Consider the following 23,358-nt stretch of genomic DNA (forward strand, 5'->3'; position numbering starts at 1 on the left):
CGAACTAGAGGATCGGTCGACCAAACCAAGATGACTCAGCACAGATCAGTTTAATCAGCAACGATCAGATGCAAAAGGAAACTACACTGATCGGTCGACTGAACTCGAGGATCGGTCGACCTAACCATCAATATTAAAGGCACAGTAAATGCAGATCACGACAAATCTCGACGAACAGGGAAGGAGCCTGTTCGGTCGACCGAACAGAGGGATCGGTCGACTGAACCTTTGAAGTCCAGTTAATGCAGTATATCGAGCCAGCGTCAGACTCCAGCTGGAAGGAATCGGAGATGGTTCGGTCGACCGAATAGAGGGATCGGTCAACCGAACAACCATCATACCTATAAATTGAGGCTCGAAGTCAGAGGCCACGAACAACTTTTCTGATCAAAATTCCTGCTCTACAATCGTCTCGTCTTCATCTGTGCAGCAAGCTACATCATCCGGAAGTGCCGACCTAAGCTACATCTCCATTTTATTTGTCGGTAAAATTTATTTTAAGCTTGCATTTATAATTCATTTAAGCAAGATAGTAGGGTGTTACTATCTTGCTCGATTGTACGATCTGCTTCTTTCCGAAGAATTTCGGAAAGAAGAGTTATAGTGGTTTGCTCACCGGTGCGGTCAAGGACCGCGAGCCTTCGAGTAGGAGTCGAGCTAGGCTCCGAACGAAGTAAACAATCTGTCTCTTTTTACTTTCCGCTGTGCACGACTTTGATATAAAAGAAAAGAATAGTTTTAAAACGCGTGATATTCATCCCCCCTCTATCGCTCCAAACGATCTATCACAATTGTCTATTTGGAGAGATTGTCGGTGTAATTTTCCTCTAGTCAAGGTTTGACCAGTTTGATGTGAAAAAGAGTCAAATAGGTCAAAATTGACTAGATATTTGACTGAGAAATCCTAACTAGAGGTTAGACAAGGGAAAAGTCTAACGAAAAGGTTAATAGAAGATGTAAGTCTAAGTGGGGTCACTATTGATGAGACACTTGGTGTGGAAGTCCCGGTGAGTGAATCCGAGCAGTATGAAAATCCTATTGAGTGAAGTGAGATATTAGAAATCCTGGTGAGTGAAGTCAGGTGAAAAGTCCTAGTAAGTAAAGCTAGGCAGATAGAAGTCCTGGTGAGTGAAGTCAGGTAATTTGGAAGTTCTAGTGAATGAAGCTAGGCAGCTTAAAAAATCCTAGTAAGTGAAGCCAGGCTATAATACCTCGGTTCTGAGATTCTGGTTAAGTATGGCTTAAAAGGTTAGATGGTTAAGAACTCCAAAGTTAAGCGTGCTTGGCTTGGAGAAATTTGAGGATGGGTGACCTCCTGGGAAGTTTTCCAAGGTGCGCGCGAGTGAGGACAAAGCACGCTGAAAGGACCTCCGGTGGTCTGTGGAGCTAGTCGTCAACCCAATGGGCAATTCTGGTGGCATTCCCGATTCGGTTCGGGTGGGGCCCACCCGGGCCAGGGCGTTACACAAGTAGTGGAAATCTAGGTAGGTCAAGGTTGACCGGACATCTGGTGTTTGGAAGTCTAAGTGGGTCATGGAGGACCGAACACTTGGCATGAGACAGTAAGTCCAAGTGGATTAAGGTTGACCGGACACTTGGCACAAGGAGAAAAGTCTAAGTGGGTCAAAGGATTGACCGGACACTTGGTGACGAAGTCTAAACAGGTCAAGGTTGACCAAATAGTAGGCATGAGGGGGTCCCAATAGGTCACGCTTGATCGGATGTTGGGATTTGAAATCCTAACTTGAGTTTAGGGTTAGTCAATCAATTAGCCGATTGATTGAACTAGAGCCCAATCGATCAGTTGATTGATTAGAAGGTTTGTGCGAGCAATAATAGCCTAATCGATCAGCTGATCGATTAGCGTATGATCGATTGGAGCTATGCTAATCGATCAGTTGATCAATTGGTAGTCGTTCGCGCAAAGAGCACAATGTGCTTCCTAATCGATCAGCTAATCGATTGGGCTACTCTAATTGATCAAGCGACTGATTGGGGTTGGGTTTCTTGCGAGGAAGCCAGAATCGATTGCTCAATCGATTTTGAGGTCTTCTGTGAGAACAAAGAAGTACACTGATTGATCAGCCAATCGATCCAGATGCTCTCAATAGATCAGTCGATCGATTGGGATATGATCATTACACAGATTGAGACTTTTGGACTGCTAGGATTGCTCAAATCTTACTTGGTAATCAATTAGGAGTGAGCACAGTCGATTGGGAACCCTAGATCGCAGAGTAAAAAGGCGACATCGAAGTTCAAATGCAACAGTGCTTACACAATTCTCTCCACCACTTCTTGGGCAAGCCAAATCAACAAGGAGCGACTCTAAGCAACAAGAATATAGCAAGCTAAGCAAAAATTTCATTGTAAAGTGTTTTTACTTTCATTTGTGCTTGTATTCTTATTATATTTCTCCGTGTGAGATTATACGAGGTTTCTCCACCTTTGGTTGTTTTGAGATGGAGTATTTTGATAGTGGATGTGTGTGAGAGTGTGAATCTTTGGATTAGACACGTCTTCTTGAGATGGATACCAAGTAACTCCTTGTGTTAGCATTGGGAGGGTTGTTTCGAGATTTTCCGTTGCATCATCATCATCGAAGCAAAGCAAGCAAGCTATTCACCCTCCTCCTCCTCTAGCTTTGGAGTGTCCCAACAGTTATAACCTCTTAAAGCTATAACTTATAGTTATAGTAGTTACGATTTTGTAGCTGCTATAACGTGTTGTTGATTTAAGAAACCAACAACAACGTTGTTGCTGACTTAAACTTTGAGAGACCATAACTTTTGCCTGGAATTGAACCACGGGATGAACATATATAAAATCAAAGTTTATTTAGAGATCTTTGATTTGATATATTATGTCTCCCAAAGTTAAATTTAAGTCAAAAGTTATGACCTCTCAAAATTTACTCAACATGCATGTTATAGTGGCTATGAAATCGTAGTTGCTATAACTACAAGTTCAAGTTTAAGAGGTGATAACTTTTGTTTCAGATTAAACTATGGGGCACACAATATATTAGATCGAAGATCTTTCAATGAACTTCAATTTGATATATTATGCGTCCTGTAGTTCAACCCGAATCAAAAGTTATGGGCACTTAAAATTTAAGTCAACAACAATTATGTTGTTGGTTTCAAAAAATCAGGAACGTTTTCAAAAATCAGTAACATTGTATTGTTGATTTCTGAAAATCAGCAACATTATGTTGCTGAAAAATCAACAATACTATGTTACTGATTTTTTAAAATTAATAAACCAATAATACAATATTGCTGATTTTGGAAAATCAGTCGAAAATCAACAACACAATAAAAAAAAGTGGTTCGAAGATTTTTTGTGTTGCTAATTTTTGTAAATCAATAATACGGTGTTGCTGATTTTTGAAAACATAACAACACCTTCAGAAATCAATAACATTGTGTTGCTAAAAAATTAGCAACGACATCGTGTTGCTAATTTCAAAAAATTAGCTATACAAAATTGTTGCTGAATTTTGTTCAGCAACAACATTGGGCATACTGTTGTTGTTGAACTTTTAGTAATAACATTATATTATTGATTTTTTGAAATCAACAACATAATAAAAAAAAGTAGTTAAGAATTTTTTTTGGATGAACAATAATCTAGGAAATAGTGGGTGACCCTAGGGATAGAGTAAGATGATATATAGTCAAGATGAGGTGACAGTCAAAAGTCTGGAGTAGGTGGCAATTGCAGTCAAAGCTTACTTATTCAAGCGAGCTACTCTCCAACTCCCAGTCGGACCTAAGTCGGTCAAACTATCAGAGCTCAGTCCCCTTACATTTCCTGAGCATCATCCCAGTTCAACTCCCGATCGGACCTAAGCCAACCAGACTATCAGGGCTTAGTCTCCTCACTTCTCCTGGGCATCGTCCCAGTCAAACTTCCGGCCGGTTCTAAATCGATCGGATTCTCAGGAGACAACCCTATCAAGGGATCGTAACTACTTATCAGAAAATAGCAACTATTCGTTAGGGAATATTCCACTATTTTGTTGTATACAAGGCACGAAACCTTCCTATGTCCAATAGGAGTTCGTACATTCCCTTCCACCCGACACTCCCTGATATGCGACATTCTTTGATAATTACAGAGGTTACAAACGGCAGTATATAAAGGGATGCCCTATCCATTGGCTAGGTACGCTTACACATGCTCACACACTCACATCCATTACATTCTTATTTTCCCTTTTTCGTTGGGCTTTTCCTGACTTGAGTTTTGGAGGGCCGGCACCATAAACCTCTTCCTTGGTTTCTCGGCTCTAAAGCTCTCAGGTGCTTAGTCTGTGTTATTGGTAGGATCATAGGAAATATCAGTGATCCTCTCCTCCGGACCTAGATTCCTCTCATAGTCAACATCCTCACCACCATCATCGTCAGCACCTCCTATCTGACTCAGCTTCTAGACAGGAACAAACAGTAAAAAGGAAGAGAGAGAAGTAATAAGAAAGAGAGAGACAAGTAAAAAAGGAAGAGGGAGACTACGTTGTTTGGAATTTCCAAAACCACATACGTGGTCAGGGAAAATCACCTACATTATTTCGTAAATTACTATCTTTTTATTGTTCATCTGAAAAAAATTTTGAACAACTTTTTACCATGTTCTTGATTTTCAAAAATCAGCAACACTCATAAAAAGTGATTTGAAGATTATACTCCATAATGTTGTTGATTTTTGAAAATCAGCAACACTGGATTGATTTTCTATATTGCTATGTTGTTGATTTTCTGTGTTGCTAATTTTTACAAATCAACACCACATAGTAACACAAAATGAACCACGTGTTGCTAAATTTCAATAATTAGCAACACACAACAACACAAAAAATCAACCATGTGTTGTTAAATTTTCTGTGTTGCTGAATTTTCTTTGTTGCGATTTTCAAAAATCAGCAACACAATGGTGTTGATTTTGAAAATCAACAACACATAGTTGATTTTCTGTGTTGCTGATTTTTGAAATCAACAGCATATAAAATCAACAACATAATAACATAGAAAATCAATCCTGTGTTGCTGATTTTTAGCAACACCGTGTTGCTGAATTTAGGAAATCATTAATATTATGAAGTATAAATTTCAAATCACTTTTTATGATATTCTTGATTTTTAGAAATCAACACCACAATAAAAGTGGTTCAGAATTTTTTTAGATGAATAATTAAAAAATAATAATTTACCAAATAATGTAAGTTATTATGCATTTTTCCTGATCATGTATGTGATTTTGAAGATTTTCAAATATGATAGTCTCTCTTTCTTTTTAATTTTTTCTCTCTTTCTTTTTGAAAATAACATGTTGACATCAGCAACAACACAATGTTATTGCTGAAAAATTCAACCACAATCAACTACATAATATTGTTGTTGATTTTTCAACATAGTTGAATTTTCAAAATAAGCTACACAATGTTGTTGTTGATTTTTCGTATTACTAATTTTTTGAAATTAGTAATATAGTAAAAAAAAAGTTATTAGAAAGTTTTTTTTGGATGAAGAATAAAAATGAACATAGACCGATAAAAATGAAGAGAGATTATGTTATTTGGATATTTCTAAAATCATATCGGATAAAATGCAAAGCTATCTATATTGTCAGAATTTTTTAATGAACAGAAAAAGGAAAAGAGAGGTGGGTAGTTTTTTTCGATGGAAAATTATTTTTATTGTATGCATGTAAAAGAGTGAAAAAAAAAAGAAAAGAAAAGAGTTATGCAGTTTTTGTTAAATGAAAATAAAAGAATTTTGGACATTTACAAAATCACATACGTGATTAGCAAAAACGCATATTCTCTGGTTTTGTAAATCGCCCATAAATTAATATCACCTTGATTGTAATTCTTTTTCTTCATTTAATTAAATATAAAATCAATATATATATTTATTTATTTATTCTGACCGAATTACAGAGACACTGTTTTTGGTAGTACTTCGAGTCTCTTTCTGATTGTAATTCTTTTTCTTCATTTAATTAAATATGAAATCAATATATATATATATATATATATATATATATATATTTATTTATTCTGACCGAATTACAGAGACACTGTTTTTGGTATTACTTCGAGTCTCTTTCTCCTAAAAGAACATCAATTAATGGAGCCTTGTCAAAAGGGCTAGCTATGTGGCTGTTTTACTGATTGATTCAGAAATGAATGCCCGAGCTGCGAGGAAACTTGAGCTGAGAAAGTTTTTTATCTCACATTCGATTCCAATTGGTTTACTAGCTAAAATTGCCACACGACGTTGAGATCATCAATTCCTTCCATATTTAAATTTGTCCCAAATTAAAGTAAAGATCCTGTTCTAATTAAAGTAAAGATCCTGTTCTAGCCAATTGCTCTCCGGCAGTGAGCTTTCTTGGTTCTCCTCCCATGCTTCTCTACTGTCCCACTGTGACGTCCATGGCCACGTCTCCTCTGCCTCGTCCCACAGCTTCGTCTCCCAGTCCCACTCGTGCATCAGGAACTCATCCATCTGTTCCGCCGCTGGCCCCTCGTCGCTCTTCCTCGCCTCGATCGAACATCTCAAGTCCTCGATCATCTTCTCCAGCTCGAGATCATCTATATACATCTCCTCATCTCCACCTCCGCCGGCGCTGCTCGCTCGGTTCGTGTCGGGATCCACGACCGCGCTCTGAGCCTCCTCGCTCTGCCCCAGCGAGGAAGCCGGGCTCACCGCAGCCACCTGAGAATTTCGACCGTTATAATTGTTCTTCTCCATGGCCGCCCGGCTCGTCCGGCCGCCGCGCCGCTTGCCTCCGCCCGGGAGCTTGCTCAGGTCGATCGCCGAAGCAGCGATGCTGCTTGATCGCCGGTAGCTGTAGGTCCTCCGACTGAGGTGGGAGTTCCAGTAGTTCTTGATCTCGTTGTCGGTTCTTCCAGGAAGGTGCCCGGCTATGAGGGACCACCTGCACATTCACAGGAGAAAAAGTTCACGGCTACCGAAAGTCAAGTTTAATTAATGATTTGATTACAACACGACAAAGAATGATTATTATACCTATTGCCAAGTGATGCATGGAGGTTGACGATGATCTCCTCCTCCTCTGGAGTAATGTTCCCTCGCTTCAAACCGGACCTCAGGTAGTTTATCCACCTCAACCTGCAGCTCTTCCCGCATCGCAACAGCCCTGCATTCTTGGGGAGAGACCTCCATGAGCCTTCGCCGTTAGAGGCGATATAGTTGAGGAGGACTTCGTCCTCCTCCGCCGTCCACCTCCCCTTCTTCAACCCCACCTTGACGCAGCATGGAGCTCTTCCCATCTCAGCTGGTCGTCGAGTACTTCAGTGTGATTGCGTGCGTGGTTTAATAGCGGGGAAGGGAGGGGAGAAGAGATCCGAGGTGCGGAAGAGGACACCTACGAGTTGTCGTGGCGTGAGGCCTCGCGCGTAAGCCCTTCGCGGGCTTCCAATCGACCACGTCGCCGCTGCCACTCGCTGCATGCTGCAGTGCGCGTGCGTCGCCGTTAATTTCCTGCTCTTGCTCTGCGCAGACTGCGCTAGCTCGTTCAATTCTACCCGCCCACCCCCTTTCTCCCAAAGTAAACAAACATATCCAATTCAAATAATAATAATAATAATAATAATAATAATAATTCTCCCCGGAAGGTTAAATAATAATAATAATAATAATTTTGATTTTAAATAGGATAAATATATTATTCATCAATTTTTTTAGTTTGCATAAGTTTTATTTTAAATTTATCCAATAAATAAATAGAGTAAAAAAGGAAATCACCTAGTGAAACCTGATATCTTTCATTATTCAGATCAAAATTAAATTAAATTTAATTATTCTGGTCGGTAATTCTACACGGCCATGGCCAAATTTGATTACATAAATTTATGATTTTTTTAAATTCATGTATTTAAATTTAACTCAATTAATTGTAGATTTTTCTTTTTCCTTATTTGCAGTAAATTTAGAATGCATTTTAAGCGATATTCATTTTTATTAAGATTAAAATTCTGATTCTTATTTATTTTCTCTAAGTATTTTATGACGAGTTAGGCCAAAATTTGGAAAGCAATAAATGATGATGTTGTTATTTTATGACGAGTTAGGCCAAAATTTGGAAAGCAATAAATGATGATGTTGTGTTTTATTAAATATTATTTTTCTTAGTTTTTTTTATTAAGATAAGTATAATATTAAATTAAATTATTTTTTTCATACAGAATTCATTATGGGTACTTTACCTAATGACTCTACTTTAGTATTTTAATAATAAAATATTTTAATTAATATAATTTCATTATAAAGAAATAATAATGAAACTTTATTTAAGTGAATGTACTAGAAATATGAGAAATATATAAATCAAACAAGCACAAGGGCCATTTAAGCTTACGCATATGGGGCTCATCAAATATATATATTAAATTAAATATAAATATTAGTTTAGAAATATATAAATTTAAATATTAAATATTTAAAATTATGACGGATTATTTATACGTAATTTAGATCTTCTATTTACTATTTTATTAAGAATAACTAATTTTGATGTAACTTAAAATAAAATTATATTAATATTTTTTTCATATTGAAAATATTTGTAAAACTTATTAGTAATTTTATCTGTATTATTATAGTTCTCTTTAATATTATATATTAGGATTGATAAGACTATAAACGAAGAAGTTTTTATAAATACATTTTAAACTATATTTATTTTTATTAATATTAAAATTTTAATTCTTATTTATTTTCTCTAAATATATTACCACGAGCTAGGCCAAAAGTTTGTAAATAATAAATGATGATGCTGTGGTTGGAAAACGGAGAATTGGATGTACGTGTTCTTGTGACCCAATATATAATTAAGAAACTTTATTCAATCGAATGCGCTGGAAATAAGAAAAAAATATTTATAGAGAAATATATAAATCAAACGAAGTTAATTATATGGTTAATTACATGAGAGTGCGGAAAATTATATTGCCCAAACTTCAAACAAAGCTAGTTAATTTGCTGAAGAATTAAATGATGGTACGTATTTTATCGGGCCAAACTTTGGATTATGCAGCGGAGACCATTTTACACCTTTTAATTGTATTGTATTTTTCATTTGCATTTTTCAGGATTATCATAACAAATTAGATTACTTGGATGATTCGATTCAAGGTACCAAATGATCCAAATTTGTTGGGGCGATTAACATTCTTACAGATCTCTGAACGCTACTCGTGTTAATGCATATACAATGATATTTTTTTTATTGAGTTTTCAACCGGGTATCATTTTTATTTATTAATAAAAATATTTTTTTTTTATGAAGACAGTTTATTCGTCAATTTACCAAACAATATAGTTAGTTTTGTATATTACTCAAAAAAAAAAAAATCAATTTCTTCTTATTTTCTTTCCTATAATACTACTCTTTCTTTTTTAATGATCATTTATTTTTTTCCTCAAAAAAAAAACATAATCTCCTCTTTTGATCTATGTTGAAAAGTTCATTTACGGAATGGGTTGATGCTTGCTCTACCGCATGTTGAGTTTCGTCTAGGAGTTTACGATTGTCATGCGAGATAGGGTCGTCACCACCGAGGTTGCCACTGTGACTAAGAAGCACCGGAAAAGACGTGTGGATTACTGACACCATCTTTCTCATCCTCGTAGTTCCCCTTATCGATTATCGAGATAGACTGTGAGCAGTAACTGAAGGAGTTGGAAATGCAACAGTCGGCCCTCCTCGTCCCCACCACCCCAATGCCCCTCTATACTGCCACCGCGCCATCCAAATGAAAAAAGGAATGAAATGGTTATGGTATAATCCCATGATCAGATAGATACTAATAGTATTTCATGTTTAAGGTAGTGTATTAAATTTGATGAGTTAAAAATATTTCAGTGTTCTTATCTAATTAAATCTCAGATTTTATTATAGATAACTTTCATTATTTATGCTATGATTCTCTTGAAATTAACTGAAAATTATAGATAACCTCCTAACTAATTTGTTCAAAGATTATAGTTTTAAACACTCGGACAGAACGTCAACCAACCACCTCCATACGAGATATATAAGAAGGATGAATTCAATCTATAAAGGATGCAAAATTAAAGCTTCATTCTGATGAATGACTTCGATGGTGGCATGACACTGAAGTGATCTTCTCAGAATTCGGAAGCAAACCAAAATATAATAAAGTTAATTTCAGATTTATTACCTAACAAAGTTACATGCACGATAGGAAAGGTTAAAGATACCCATAAGTTTTGGACCCTTTTGATCAAGCTTCATGAGGAGTCATTGAAACTATAGGATCAAGTCAAAAGTATTGGACAATATGTTTCCAGAGATATTAAAGAAAATTACTAAATTAAAATTACTCAAAATCAATTCTAACTTATATGTTGAGATGGCCTGAGTGGATAATCTCAGGCTACCGGCAAGGCTAGTTCTGCTAAGCTTCCAGTGGTCCGAGTTGCGGAGTTGATGTGGTGCATAGTAGAATAGGGACTCGATCACCTAGTCTGGAAGAGAATTCACTGAGTAAGATACCAAGGCTTACGCTTAATGCAGTTTCATTGAAACAGATTTGCTCCACCTCCGGCTGTGCTTCGAAGTTCTTTCAGGTAGTCTATTTTCCAGAATACAACTGCAAAACCATGCACACAACCAAGCACTGGTTGTTCATGGCTAACTAAAAATGCACCCTAGTACTATCACTAGTAGTTCAGTCGAATGGATGCATGACTGAGAGAGTTTTGATGGGAGAACATGGGTGAATAGAGGTTCACTTCCTTCTCTTCCTCTCGCTCTCTCTTTCGCTTATCTTCGGCTACTTTATCCTTTGCTCAAGATTCAGCCTCCTTATATAGGAGTTCTCACCTTGTCTGTAATGAATGACCAAATTATAATCATTTAATATTGGGTTTAATGTCACCATTAATGAGTTTAATGTCTTCATTAATGTCAAGATTTTATAAAATCATTATTAATGAGTTTAATGTTCCCATTAATGTTGAGACATTACAAAGTCACCATTAATGAGTTTAATGTCACTATTAATGTTGAGATATTACGAAATCACCATTAATTTTATATTAATACTTCTATTACACTTTTGAGCAGGTAGCAAAAAGGGATTCAGGTGGTAAAACATTGGTTCATTCTTTTGGGCAAATTTTACCTCAATCGGTCCGGCATTCGACGCGCGCAGGTTATGCTCGCACATAAGTCAACTTAGTTCAGCGCATATCTGAGCCCTAAATTTGCGCCCAACCCTATGCACCTACATGTGAGAGAGTCTCTCCCCATGCATATGTTTACAACATCAATGTATAATTTAAACCAACAGTAAAGCCAAGAGACTTCTAATGTGGGACTAAAAACTCATACACAATAAAATATCTTCGTCTCCACCTCTTTATTCCATTCACATTTTCAACAATTCCCCACATGAATGGAATACAGGGTATGTGATAACATTCAATAGTTGAGTCAAGTATAGGATAAATAGGTTTTGAATCTTCCCTTGTGAAGATCTGTTTGCATACTGGCTGATACTAGATATAATATCATTAAATATTCTACTACTTGTGTAAGCATTAACATATCTCACTCATGACTCTCCCTGATATAACTCAGTTCTCATGAGTGTGTTCGTTCTTGGCCATGAACATGCATAGTTCTATGAGAAGCTCTAAAAATTGTGTCTCTAATTCTCTTCGAAACGACCCCATTTCTTTCTCACATAGGTGATCCCTCGAGAATAGCCATCAACACTTCTTGATCATTAAAAGTTCATCGGCTTACTCTGGTCTAGTCACTATTTTATTAGGTTATCCCCCACAGCGTGTCTAGTCAATGCAAATTGATTGTCCCTTTGAACCCAGTTCTTGTGATCTCCAGTCAACATAGGTTGGGTGTCCTCTACACTGATTGTTGAAAATGGCATCAAATACATTCCTCGTGATGAGTTTGTAACTAACTCTCGATTTATCCCTTTGGTTAGCGAATCCACTAGGTTATCCTTTGACTTCACATAGTCAACGATGATAACTCTCATGGAGAGTGGTTGTCTAATGGTATTATATTTACAACATATATGCCTAGACTTACCGTGATATAGATGACTTTGTGTCTGACCAATTACAGATAGACTATCGCAATGTATGCAAATTACCAACACCGGTTTCGGCCATCTCGGAATATCTTCTAAGAATTGTCGTAGTCATTCAGTTTCTTTACCACATTTATCAAGAGCTACAAACTCAGATTCCATCATGGATCTGGTTATTACTGTTCGCTTAGAAGATTTTCAGAAAATGATTGCACTTCCTAGAGTGAATACATACTCACTCATAGACTTAGAGTCTTTTATGTCAGATATCCAACTCGCATCACTATATCCGTCGATTACAGCAAGATAGCTTGTATAGTGCAATCTATATTCATGAGTGTACCTCAAGTACCCGCTACAAGAAAATCCTCATTCAACAACACTCAAACGATAACGGTTTTATGCCAAATCATTATTTTTTTTACCTTTTAACAATGGTTTTTAACAAAAATCATTGTCTTTTAGCAGTTTTTTTGGCCTACGACAATAGTTTTTAAACACCGTTATCTATTTATGCTTTTTCAGAGCTACAATTTAAAGGCTACGACAACAGTTTTTGAAAACTGTTGTCTATGTGCACTTTTTTTGGGTTTATGACAATAATTTTTTAAAACTGTTGTCTATTAAGTGTTAGTGAATACCATTATTTTTTTTCCTTCACCATTTTTCCCCTTCTCTATTTTTTGCCGTCGCGTTTTTTCTATACCTCTCCCCGAACTTATTTGTTGGATCGCGGCAGCCGACTAGAAGGGGGGTTAAATAGCCTGAAAATAAAAAGCAAAAACCTTTCTCGAACTTTCAACAGAACACTTGCATAAATTAATAAAGTAATAAATTAAAAAACTAAAAAAGAAGAGGCACCAGATGTTTACTTGGTTACAACCGGGGAGGTTATTAATCCAAGGAAGATGTTGCACTAGAATATCTCCTTCAGGCGGAGAAGCCTCTTACAGTAATGAAAGTTCAAAAGAAAGAAGCTAAACTACAACTAGAAGCGCACAAGTGTTGGAATTACAATTTCTGAGTTGTTGAAAAGCTTCTGGACCAAGGTTGTATTTATAGCCTTGGTCGGGGTGCCCCGAAGGGATTCCGGTCGCCCTGGGGGGATAAAACTTTATCCCCCAACGTTCAGATCGCGTTTGATGCGATCTGGTCAAAAAGTCAACTCTGAGCGCCTGGAAGGGTTCCGGGCGCCCCGGACAGCTCCGGGCACCCCGGCTGGAAAAGTCAATCCCATTGACTTTTTCTAGCCCGAGTCTTCAACTCCGGCTCCGTTCGCTCGCTTGGGTGATCTCTGCCATCCGGAATAGGGCTCACCTGAACCCAACTTCCGGTCTTTTTGAGCAGGCTTCCGCTCCAGCTTCTCGTCCCTCGGAATCACCGCGTGCTTCCTTTTCGTCCGCCAGCGTACTCATCCGTAGTCTTCGTCCCTCAGCCGCACCCATGCAGACCTTCTCGCTAGCTGCATCTCTTGCTCTTCGATCAGTCTTCCGCTCTGGCTTCTCATCCATCGGAACCACCGCACGCTTCCTTCTCGCCCACCGGTGTACTCTTCCGCAGCGCCTCGTCCCTCGGACGCACCGCGTGCCGTCCTTCTCGCTAGCTGCGTCTTTCGCTCGACTACCTGTGCTCCTAAGCTCCTGCACATTTAGATACAAGGTTAAAAATACACAAGACCTAACTTAACTTATTGATCACCCCAAAACAACCTTAGGGTTCTAACAATCTCCCCCTTTTTGATGTGAGCAATCCAAGTTAAGCTAGGGTAAAAATAGACATGAAAATAAACTAATTAAATTTGTAATTAAGTGCAAAAAATTGAAAATTTAAATTTTTGTCTACCTCTCCCTAGACTTATACTTTTCCTTCTCCCCCTTTGATCACATAAAAAATGGGGTTCCAAAAAATCTAAGGGTTAAAAAAAATTTCTAACTTTCTTTAGAAAATTTTAAGTTAAACAATTTCTAAGAAAAAAAAATTTTAGTAAGAAAATTTTCTAAGGAAAAAATTTTAAAAAAAATCTAAGTAAAGCTTTTAAGCATAAATTTCAAAATAATTTTTGACTTTTATGTAAAAGTTTTACACAAAAAAAATCTTAAGTAATTTTTTTAAAAAAAATTAAAAAATGTTTTAAAGCATTACTAAGTTTCCACCTTAATGCTTTTATCAGAAAGTTAATTAAACATTTTTATTTCAATATTTTGGCTTCCAGGTCGTGGCGAGGTACTAGACCTTCTTGGTTATTGGAGTAATAACCACTTTCTTAGACAAAGCCTCATAGAGAAATTTTAATGTCTAATTTTCTCGCTGAAAGCTCTAAATCCTGATTAAAAATTCAAGTTAAACAACACTTAGGAACCCAATATAGGTTCCGACCTACTGGATTAACTAGGAATTTCTTAGGGACATTTTTCTTTGAAATATTTCTAATCTGTCCCTTGTGATATCTATAATACCAATTTAAATTATTAAACTTTCTAAAATTTGTATTAGATAGGCATGCATGATTTTCAAGTTATCTACTTGAATTTTCAGATTTTCATTTTCTGATTTCAATTTCTCATTTTCTAATTTAACTTTATCTAATTCTTCTAAAGGGCAGAATTTAGCTAATATTATTTTTAAATTCTTAAATTCTTTTTCTAACTTGCAGCAGTCTTTAGTTAACAACTTAACAAACTTAAAAAGTTTATCGGGAGGAAGAGATCGTACTTCACTTACCTTGTCGATCTCGTTGTCCGTGTCTCCCCCTAAACTGCTGCTTTCTTCCAACGTAGCTCCCCCTTCATCAATGCTCATCTTGGAAGAGCTTGAATCGCAGTCGTCCTCTTGATGACTTGCCATTAATGCGAGTCCGGAGAACGCCTCGACTTCCAATTCGGACGATGTATCGTCCCACGTCGCCTTTAGGACCTTGCGCTTTGGACAGACTTTTTATCTTTATCCTTGTCCTTGTTCCTCGGCTTGGGGCAGTTGTCCTTGACGTGCCCTTCTTCATCGCAATGGTAGAAGCGGATGGTCCTTTTCTTTCTGCCCTACGGATGGTTAGTAGTTCTAGATTTATAAAACTTTTTAAATCGTCTTACTATCATTACCATTTCCTCGTCGTCTAGAGAAGATTCCGACTCAGGTTTGTCTTTCGATGCTTTGAGGGTGACGTTGTTCTTGGGCTCCTTCATACCTGCACATCTTGATTCGTGCACTTCAAATGTCGAGAAAAATTCTTCTAGTGTATTTTTTTCTAAATCTTTCGAAATATAAAAGGCATCTACTAGTGATGCCCATTTTGAATTTCTCGGAAAAGAATTTAAAGCGTACCTTATCGAATCTCGATTACTTACCTTTTCTCCGAGATTCGACAATCCGGTGATGATCTCTTTGATTCTCGAGTGCAGATGTGCAACTGTCTCGTCTTCCCCAAGTCGCAGGCTGGTGAGCTGTTTGTGAAGTAGATCCCGTCTAGCGAGCTTGGCTTCGGACGTTCCTTCGTGCAGCTCAAGGAACTTCTCCCAAAGTTTCTTTGCCGAGTCGTAGTTCCCGATCCAGTTGACTTCTTGTGGCGGAAGAACGCTTAGCAGATGATATTCTGCTTTACCGTTCGCTACGTAGTCGGTCTGTTCCTTTTTCGTCCATTGATATTTTTCTTTGCCCTCTAGAGCTACAAAGTCAAATTCCATTATTAAAATTAATTCAAAATCAGTTGTAATAATACCTACATTCACTTTTTCCAGGTAGTGAAATTCCCTTCGAATTTCGGCGGATAGATGCTTGGTCCGACCATTATCTTTGCTTCGATTGGCGGTTAGTCCTCCTGAAGCACCTCGGCTCTGATACCACTTGTTGGATCGCGACGACCGGCTAAAAGGGGGGTTGAATAGCTTGAAAATAAAAAGCAAAAACCTTTCTCGAACTTTCAACAGAACACTTGCATAAATTAATAAAGCAATAAATTAAAAAACTGAAAAAGAAAAGGCACTAGATGTTTACTTGGTTACAACCGAGGAGGTTGTTAATCCAAGGAATATGTCGCACTAGAATATCTCCTTCAGGCAGAGAAGTCTCTTACAGCAATGAAAGCGCAAAAGAAAGAAGCTAAACTATAACTGGAAGCGCACAAGTGTTAGAATTACAATTTCTGAGTTGTTGAAAAAGCTTCTGGACCAAGGCTGTATTTATAGCCTTGGTCGGGGTGCCCCGAAGGGATTTCGAGCACCCTGGGGCCAACGTTCAGATCGCGTTTGACGCGATCTGGTCAAAAAGTCAACTCCAAGCGTCCCGGAGGGGTCCGAGCGCCCCGGACAGCTCCGGGCGCCCCGGCTGGAAAAGTCACCCCCGTTGACTTTTTCTAGCCCGGGTCTTCAGCTCCGTTCGCCTCAGACCGAGTCTTCCGCTCGCTTGGGTGATCTCTGCCATCCAGAATAGGGCTTACCTGAACCTAACTTCCGGTCTTTTCGAGCAGGCTTCCGCTCCGGCTTTTCGTCCCTCGGAATCGCCACGTGCTTCCTTCTCATCCGCCAGCGTACTCATCCGCAGTCTTCGTCCCTCGGCCGCACCCCATGCCGACTTTCTCGCTAGCTGCGTCGGAACCACCGCACACTTCCTTCTCGTCCGTCGGTGTACTCTTCCGTAGTGCCTCATCCCTCGGACGCACCGCGTGCCGTCCTTCTCACTGCTGCATCTTCCGCTCGACTACCTGTGCTCCTAAGCTTCTGCACACTTAGACACAAAGTTAAAAATACACAGGACCTAACTTAACTTGTTGATCACACCAAAATAACCTTGGGGTTCCAACATTATTTTTCGTCGCATTCCCTCCTTTACCTTCTCGATCCCTAAGCATTTCAATCCAACCTAGGATCTCTTCACCTACTTCATGTTTTTCTTTCTTGATCTCTTCACACCGGCGAACCCCATCTATGCCAGCGAACCCCTCTCCACCTAACCCCTCCACGAAGCCTAAATGCCTTTATGTTTCCCCCCTTCACATTTTCCATCCTGAACCTAAACGTCCAAACGTCTTCCCGAACTCTAAGAGGCAAAACACATCTTCGTCCAACCTACGATCTCTTCACCTAGCTCTCTGCATTTTGATGAACTGGGAGGGGGCGAGCTTCCCCTCTGCATTCTTTTCCTCACCCTGCATGCCGCCACCGAAGTCCTCTCCCATAGCCTCGCCATCGCCAGCGGCCTCCCACCCCTCCTCAAGCTCTGTCGCCACCTTGCTGGCACCAGAAGCCCCCCCCCCCTGACTTCCCTGACAAGCTCTTCTTCATCTTGTAAGAGGCGAGGATGAACTAGGCACTGTTGCAAGATCGGGAGCAATGGAGGGACGCAATGGTCATGGTGGACTTGGATAGGAGGTTCTAGGTCTTCGATGATCTGGTGCAGAGGGCCTCTAAGGTGGTGTCTCCTGAGGATGTCGATGAAAGGGGAGCTGAGGTGGTGGGATTCAAGCTTTGGTTTGATGTGGTAGTGTCTAGATTTAGGAGGAGTTTGAGCTTGATTGGTAAGGAGAAGGATGGCAACTTGGGTGATTCCGATTACTCCAATGGGTCGGCTTATCCCTTCAAATATGAGCTACCTTTCAGTCAGATCCTTTTTTCCCCAATTTCACCGCTCTTTTCTTACTTTCTTTTTTTACTTATTTTCCTTCTTGATTGATAAGGAGAAGGATGTCAAGTAGAATGATAAGCTCGAATGACACATGGTCATAATAAATCCAGGGATGCTTCGAGAACACAGGATTCAATACATGTAGAGTTGTAAGTCCATTTGTTTTTAGCATGTTTATTTGCTATTTATTTTCCCTAACTTAAACATATTACCAAACATCAAAAAGGGGAAAATTATTGGAGTAATCCCAATAGTCTGTGCGACCATGTGTTTTGGTGTTTGGGCAAAGGGTTTAAGTTAGGTTCACCCTTGTATTTGATATGTGTATTTCAGTTGTGCAGGTTTGCAGGATACACATGTGACTCAGGTTGATGGCTTCGGGTCCGATGAAGGATGGAGCATCCGAGGGACCGTGAACAAGACAGCAAGGACAAGGGCTGAGGGAAGCAACTTCGAGGCATACGCGAAGGATGACATTGGGGACGAGCCGCGGGCTTGAGTGCATCCGAGGGACAAGAGCCAAAGGAAGTAGGCTTGAATGCAAGAGGTCAAGGCTGCAAAGAAGTGTCAAGTGAGTCATAAGGGTGAGGGTCCGAGTGCTGAGTGAATGTACTCGGGTACCAGTCGACTGGTGGTTTCATCAGTCGACTGGGCAGTCGACTAGGAGCGAACAGAATGCTTCTGTTCGCTCGGCCAGTGTGGAGCAGTCGACTAGTAATTTTATCAGTCGATTGGTAAGTAGTTGTTGGGATGTATCGGTCGAATTTTCACAAAGGGCAGTCGACTAATGGTTTTAGTAGTCGACTGGTAGGCAGGGTTTTTCAACCCGTGGCCTATATAACCAAGCCTTGGGAGTTTGGTTAAGGTTGACGAAATAGAGGTGGTTAACCCCTATTAGTAGTCTACCTGTGCCCTAGCATCAAAAGAGTTCTTGTGAGAGTTGTGGCGAGGTTTCTCCCCCCACAAGGAGACTTGAGCTAGCCGGAGTTTATCGGGGAGTCATCCACCGACGGATCGGGATCGCCCACCTTACAGACAGCCGTGGAGTAGGAGTTTTATCTCCGAACCATGTTACATCGACGTGTTAATTGGTTTGCTTGTCTTTCTTAGTCTTTGTATTTCTTTTAATATTTAGCTTGTTTGTTTTTGTTTGTATTCCGCTACGCAAGCTAACATCTTAGGAAGAGCCATCAATTTGGGGGCGCCGTCTATCCAACCACCTTCTAGCCGACCACCGATCCCCAACACAATCGACATTAAATCCCAATGTGAGCCTAATATGAATCATATCAGGTTATAAACTTTGAAAGGTTATAACTTTTAATTCAGTTTGAATTATGAAATGCACAATATATTAAATTGAAGATCGTTCAAATATCTTTGATTTGATATATTGTGTGACTTTTGGATCAATCCGAGTAAAAAGTTATGACATCTTAAATTTAAACTTATAGTTATAGCAGCTACTATTTTGTAGCTGCTACAACATATATGCTAGGTAAATTTTAAGAGACTATAATTTTAGACTCAGGTTAATCCACGAGACGTACAGTATATCAAATCGAAGAAATCTGAATAAGTTTTAATTTGATATATTATGCATTTCATTATATAAATTGAATCAAAAGTTATGATCATTCAAAGTTTACAATGTGCAACATATTGTTGATCCTACCTTATATGAATCATATCAAACCCACGTTGGGCTTGATATAGAATCATATCAAGGCTACATTGGAATTTTTTAGTTGATCATTCCAATAACATTTTAACACCTCTGGAGAAATCAAAATAAGTAATGGAGGATATCGTTGGACTCCTTGTTGTCTCAGAAATCCACAGGACCTAAAATGTGTCCAATTGAACCTGTTTAAGTCCATTAGTGAGTTTCGATTAAAATCCACTAATGGACTTATATAGGTTTGATTGGACTCATTTCAGGTCCTGTAGATTTTTGAGGCTACAATGAGTCCAACGGTGACCTCCATTACTTATTTCAGTTTCTTTAGAGGTGTTAAAATGTTATTGGAACAATCGGCTAAAATATTCCAACGTGGGCTTAATATAATTCATATCAGGTAGGATCAACAACACGTTGCACATTGTAAACTTTAAAAGGTCATAAATTTTGATTCATTTTGAATCATGAAACTCACAATATATCAAATCAATGCTCGTTCAAAGATCTTCAATTTAATATATTGTGCATCTTATGGATCAACCTGAGTCAAAAGTTATGACCTCTTAAAGTTGAACTTATAGTTATAGTAACTACGATTTCATACTTGCTACAATGTGTATGTTGGGTAAATTTGAGAGACTATAAATTTTAACTCGGGTTGATTCATGAGATGCACAATATATCAAATCGAAGATATCTGAATGAGTTTCGATCTGATATATTTTGCATTTCATGATTCAACTTGAATCAAAAGTTACAACTTTTAAAAGTTTACAATGTGTGTGTTGCTGATCTTACAAGATCAACAACAAGGTGTTGTTGTGTTGCTGATCTTAGAGTATCAACAACACGTTATAAACTTTTAGAAATCATAACTTTTAATTCGGGTTGAACTATGGAACACATAAATATCAAATCCAAGACCTCTTAATGAATTTTAATTTAATATATTGTGTGTTTTATTATTCAACCTGAATAAAAAATTATGGCATCTCAAAGTTTATGGTTCAACACGTTATTACCAGTATTTGTTGTTGATCTTCTGAACACCAACAATACGTTGTTGCTGACTTCTGAAGAAAAACAATACATTGTTGCTAGTCCTCTGACGATCAACAACACATTGTTTCTAGTCTTCTGAAGATTAGCAATACGTTGTAGCAGTTAAAAAATAGTAGCTTCTATAACTATAAGTTATAATTTTGAGAGGTCATAACTTTTTATTCTTATTGAACTACAAGATGCATAATATATAAAATTGAAGATCTTTAAATGAGCTTCAATTTGATAACTTTTTTATTTTTAGAATGTCATAGGTTCATTAGCCGGTTTCATCCCAAAAGTGACTAATAGACCTAGAGCACTCATGATATAAAATTAAAATTTATGTACTCATCTAGTTCTCCCAACTATAATCATATCCTTAACCATAGATGCAATATACCATATTGAGAGCAACTTTATTTTTTCAAAACCAACAACACAAATTCATTTCTTAATATGTTATACTCAATATCATTTTACAGAAAAAGTCGTCAATAAAATCTCATTACCAATATATATTAAAATAATAATATTTTTGAATACAATTATAAGATCATTTTATAATATATCAAATAATAATTTACAACAAACAAACTATAGTAACTACAATATTTCAATAGTAATAATAATAATTTAATAAAAAATAATTATCATACTAACATCAATTTATAATTGTTATATCATAAAATAGCAACAACAGTTTTATTGAATTTTACAACAACACACATTACAACAACACACAAGAAGAACACAATAATTTAGAAAAAAAACTATATACATCAATAACAAATGTGTAGACAACAATAACAATAAAATATTATAAATATTTCTCCTTAAGATCTCCAGCAAATCAGTCATGTTTGCGATTTTATTGGCTAGAAAGAGCAAAGTTCTCCATATCATCTAACAAAAAATCAAGTTCTCTAGTATTTTCAAGTAGCCTTGATGATTTCTATAATAAAATAGCTCAAGTGGTCTCCTTAGTATGATGCTTAGTTTAAATCCTTTTATTATCCTTAGTTTTTTCCAAGAAGAGATAAATATTCTACAAATAACAATTAAAGAGGATCATGTTAATTCAGAAAAAAAAAAAAGAATAGTGTACGATTAATGCTATTATAATTATATGAATAAATAATCTCTTAATATTATTGTTCAAATCTAGTACAAAATTATGACATTTTATAATATAATTTATTCCACGACCATGTCATTCTTTCTCTGTATTGTTTTCAAAATGTAGAATATTTAAATAGCAACAATAAAATATAAGGATAAAACTAGAGTTGAACAATCAACATATTGTTAATGAAGTTTTTCCATATATTAAGAAAATCAGTCTAATCCAAATAATTAGTTAGAAAGCCAAAGTTTTGACACTAAAATATATGATCAAAATGACAACAAAAAGTCCAACAAACCAATTGTTATATGAAAAAGGTTAGGTCAACTTAAAACTATAGTTTTAGAACAAATCAATTAGAAGGTCATTTATAATTTTCAGTCAGCTTTAAGAGAATTATAAAATAAATAATGAAAGTTATCTGTAATGAAATCCAAGATTCAATTTGACAAAAATACCAAAGTAGTTTTAACTCATCAAATTTAATGCACTACCTTAAACATGAATTACTATTACCACCTATCTAAGCATGAGATTATATCATAATCATCTCATTCATTTTCTCATTTGGATGGCGCAACGGTAGTGTAGAGGGCCATCGGGTTGGTGGGGATGATGAGAAGGGTCGACTATTGCATCTCCAACTCGTTCAGATACTGCTCACGGTCTATCTCGATGATAAGGGAAAGTACAAGGATGAGAAAGATGGTGCCAACAATACACGCGTCTTTTCCAGTGCTATGAAGGTGCTTCCTAGTCACAGTGGCAGCCTCGGCAGCAGTGGCCCTACCTCACATGGCAATTGTAGACTCCTAAACAAAGCTCAACACGTAGGAGAGCAAGCCATCAACCTGTTCCGTAATCGAACTCTTTGATGGAGATAAAAGAGGAGATTAGGTTTTTTTGGAGAAAAAACAAAGTGGTTCGAAGATTTGTTCCTAGATGAACAATAAAAAGGAAGACGGGGTATTATAGGAAAGAAAATTAGAAGGAATACGTGATTTAATCAGTTCCAAAATAAGTATGTTTTTTAGATAATATACAAAATTAGCTACGTGTTAGTGCAAGAAGCACCAGATAATCGAACCTGAGTTTTGATTATGATAAAGGGTACAAAAGTTAAGATGACATGTGATCTACCAAGTTGAAATAAATGTGCAAGAAAGTCCTAAGTGATTTTAGGCAAAAGTCTTAGTGCATTCTAGACAGGTGGAAAATACTAGCTGCGATTAGGCATTGAAGTCCTGGTCCGGGGGCTAAGCAAAGCCTTAGAAGATCGAGGGCGTTGGGTGAAATCTTAGAGTCGAGGATTCTAGGTGAAAATCCCGGGGGTCACGGACACTGGGTGGAAGACTGGACGGGTCGGGATCGGACGTTCAGCATGAAGTCCTGACATGTCGGACGCTGAGGAAAAGTCCAGTCAGTCTGGAAGACCGGTCTAACAAAAGGTAATTTCTCATGAGAGCAGTAGGTGAGGATGCATTCCTCGTTGAGGAAATAGTAGGCGTCGGTTCGACCTAGAGTTTTCGGGAAATCCGAAAGTCAGAACCGGACAGTCCAAAAACTGTCAAATAAATTATTGTTCATATTTTATTATACTAACTTTGTCTTGCAGTATATACTTTGTATTTGGACTAATATGTCTTATAGGAAGTGAGATGCATAAAGAAAAGCATGAAGGAACAATGTCTGAGACGCGTCTAGGGCTGTTGGAGGCGCCTCGGTTGCTTTGGTTGAAGGCCCACTCAGAAGAGGTGCGGAGGCCCCTTCGAAGCGCCTGAAGCC

At 37.8% G+C, this 23,358-nt stretch overlaps 1 protein-coding gene across 1 annotated transcript; it reads right to left on the reverse strand.

Moving 5' to 3' along the window:
* Positions 1-6,341: 6,341 nt before the first annotated feature.
* LOC122008503 (myb-related protein P-like) lies at positions 6,342-7,300 on the reverse strand. The gene is made up of 2 exons (XM_042564252.1): positions 7,038-7,300; positions 6,342-6,945 (listed from the first exon to the last, which is right to left on the reverse strand). Exons 1-2 carry the CDS (start codon positions 7,298-7,300, stop codon positions 6,342-6,344), a joined length of 867 nt encoding a protein of 288 aa, XP_042420186.1.
* Between the last annotated feature and the right edge of the window lie 16,058 nt (positions 7,301-23,358).

This window comes from Zingiber officinale, chromosome 1A (assembly GCF_018446385.1).
Source record: "Zingiber officinale cultivar Zhangliang chromosome 1A, Zo_v1.1, whole genome shotgun sequence".
In the NCBI taxonomy this organism is placed as follows: domain Eukaryota; kingdom Viridiplantae; phylum Streptophyta; class Magnoliopsida; order Zingiberales; family Zingiberaceae; genus Zingiber; species Zingiber officinale.

Excerpts from the sequence above, each read along its gene's own strand:
- LOC122008503 (XM_042564252.1), bottom strand. The coding sequence starts at position 7,300 with ATGGGAAGAGCTCCATGCTGCGTCAAGGTGGGGTTGAAGAAGGGGAGG. Across the intron at positions 6,946-7,037 it reads CATGCATCACTTGGCAATAG|GTGGTCCCTCATAGCCGGGC; the intron begins GTATAATAATCA and ends GTGAATGTGCAG.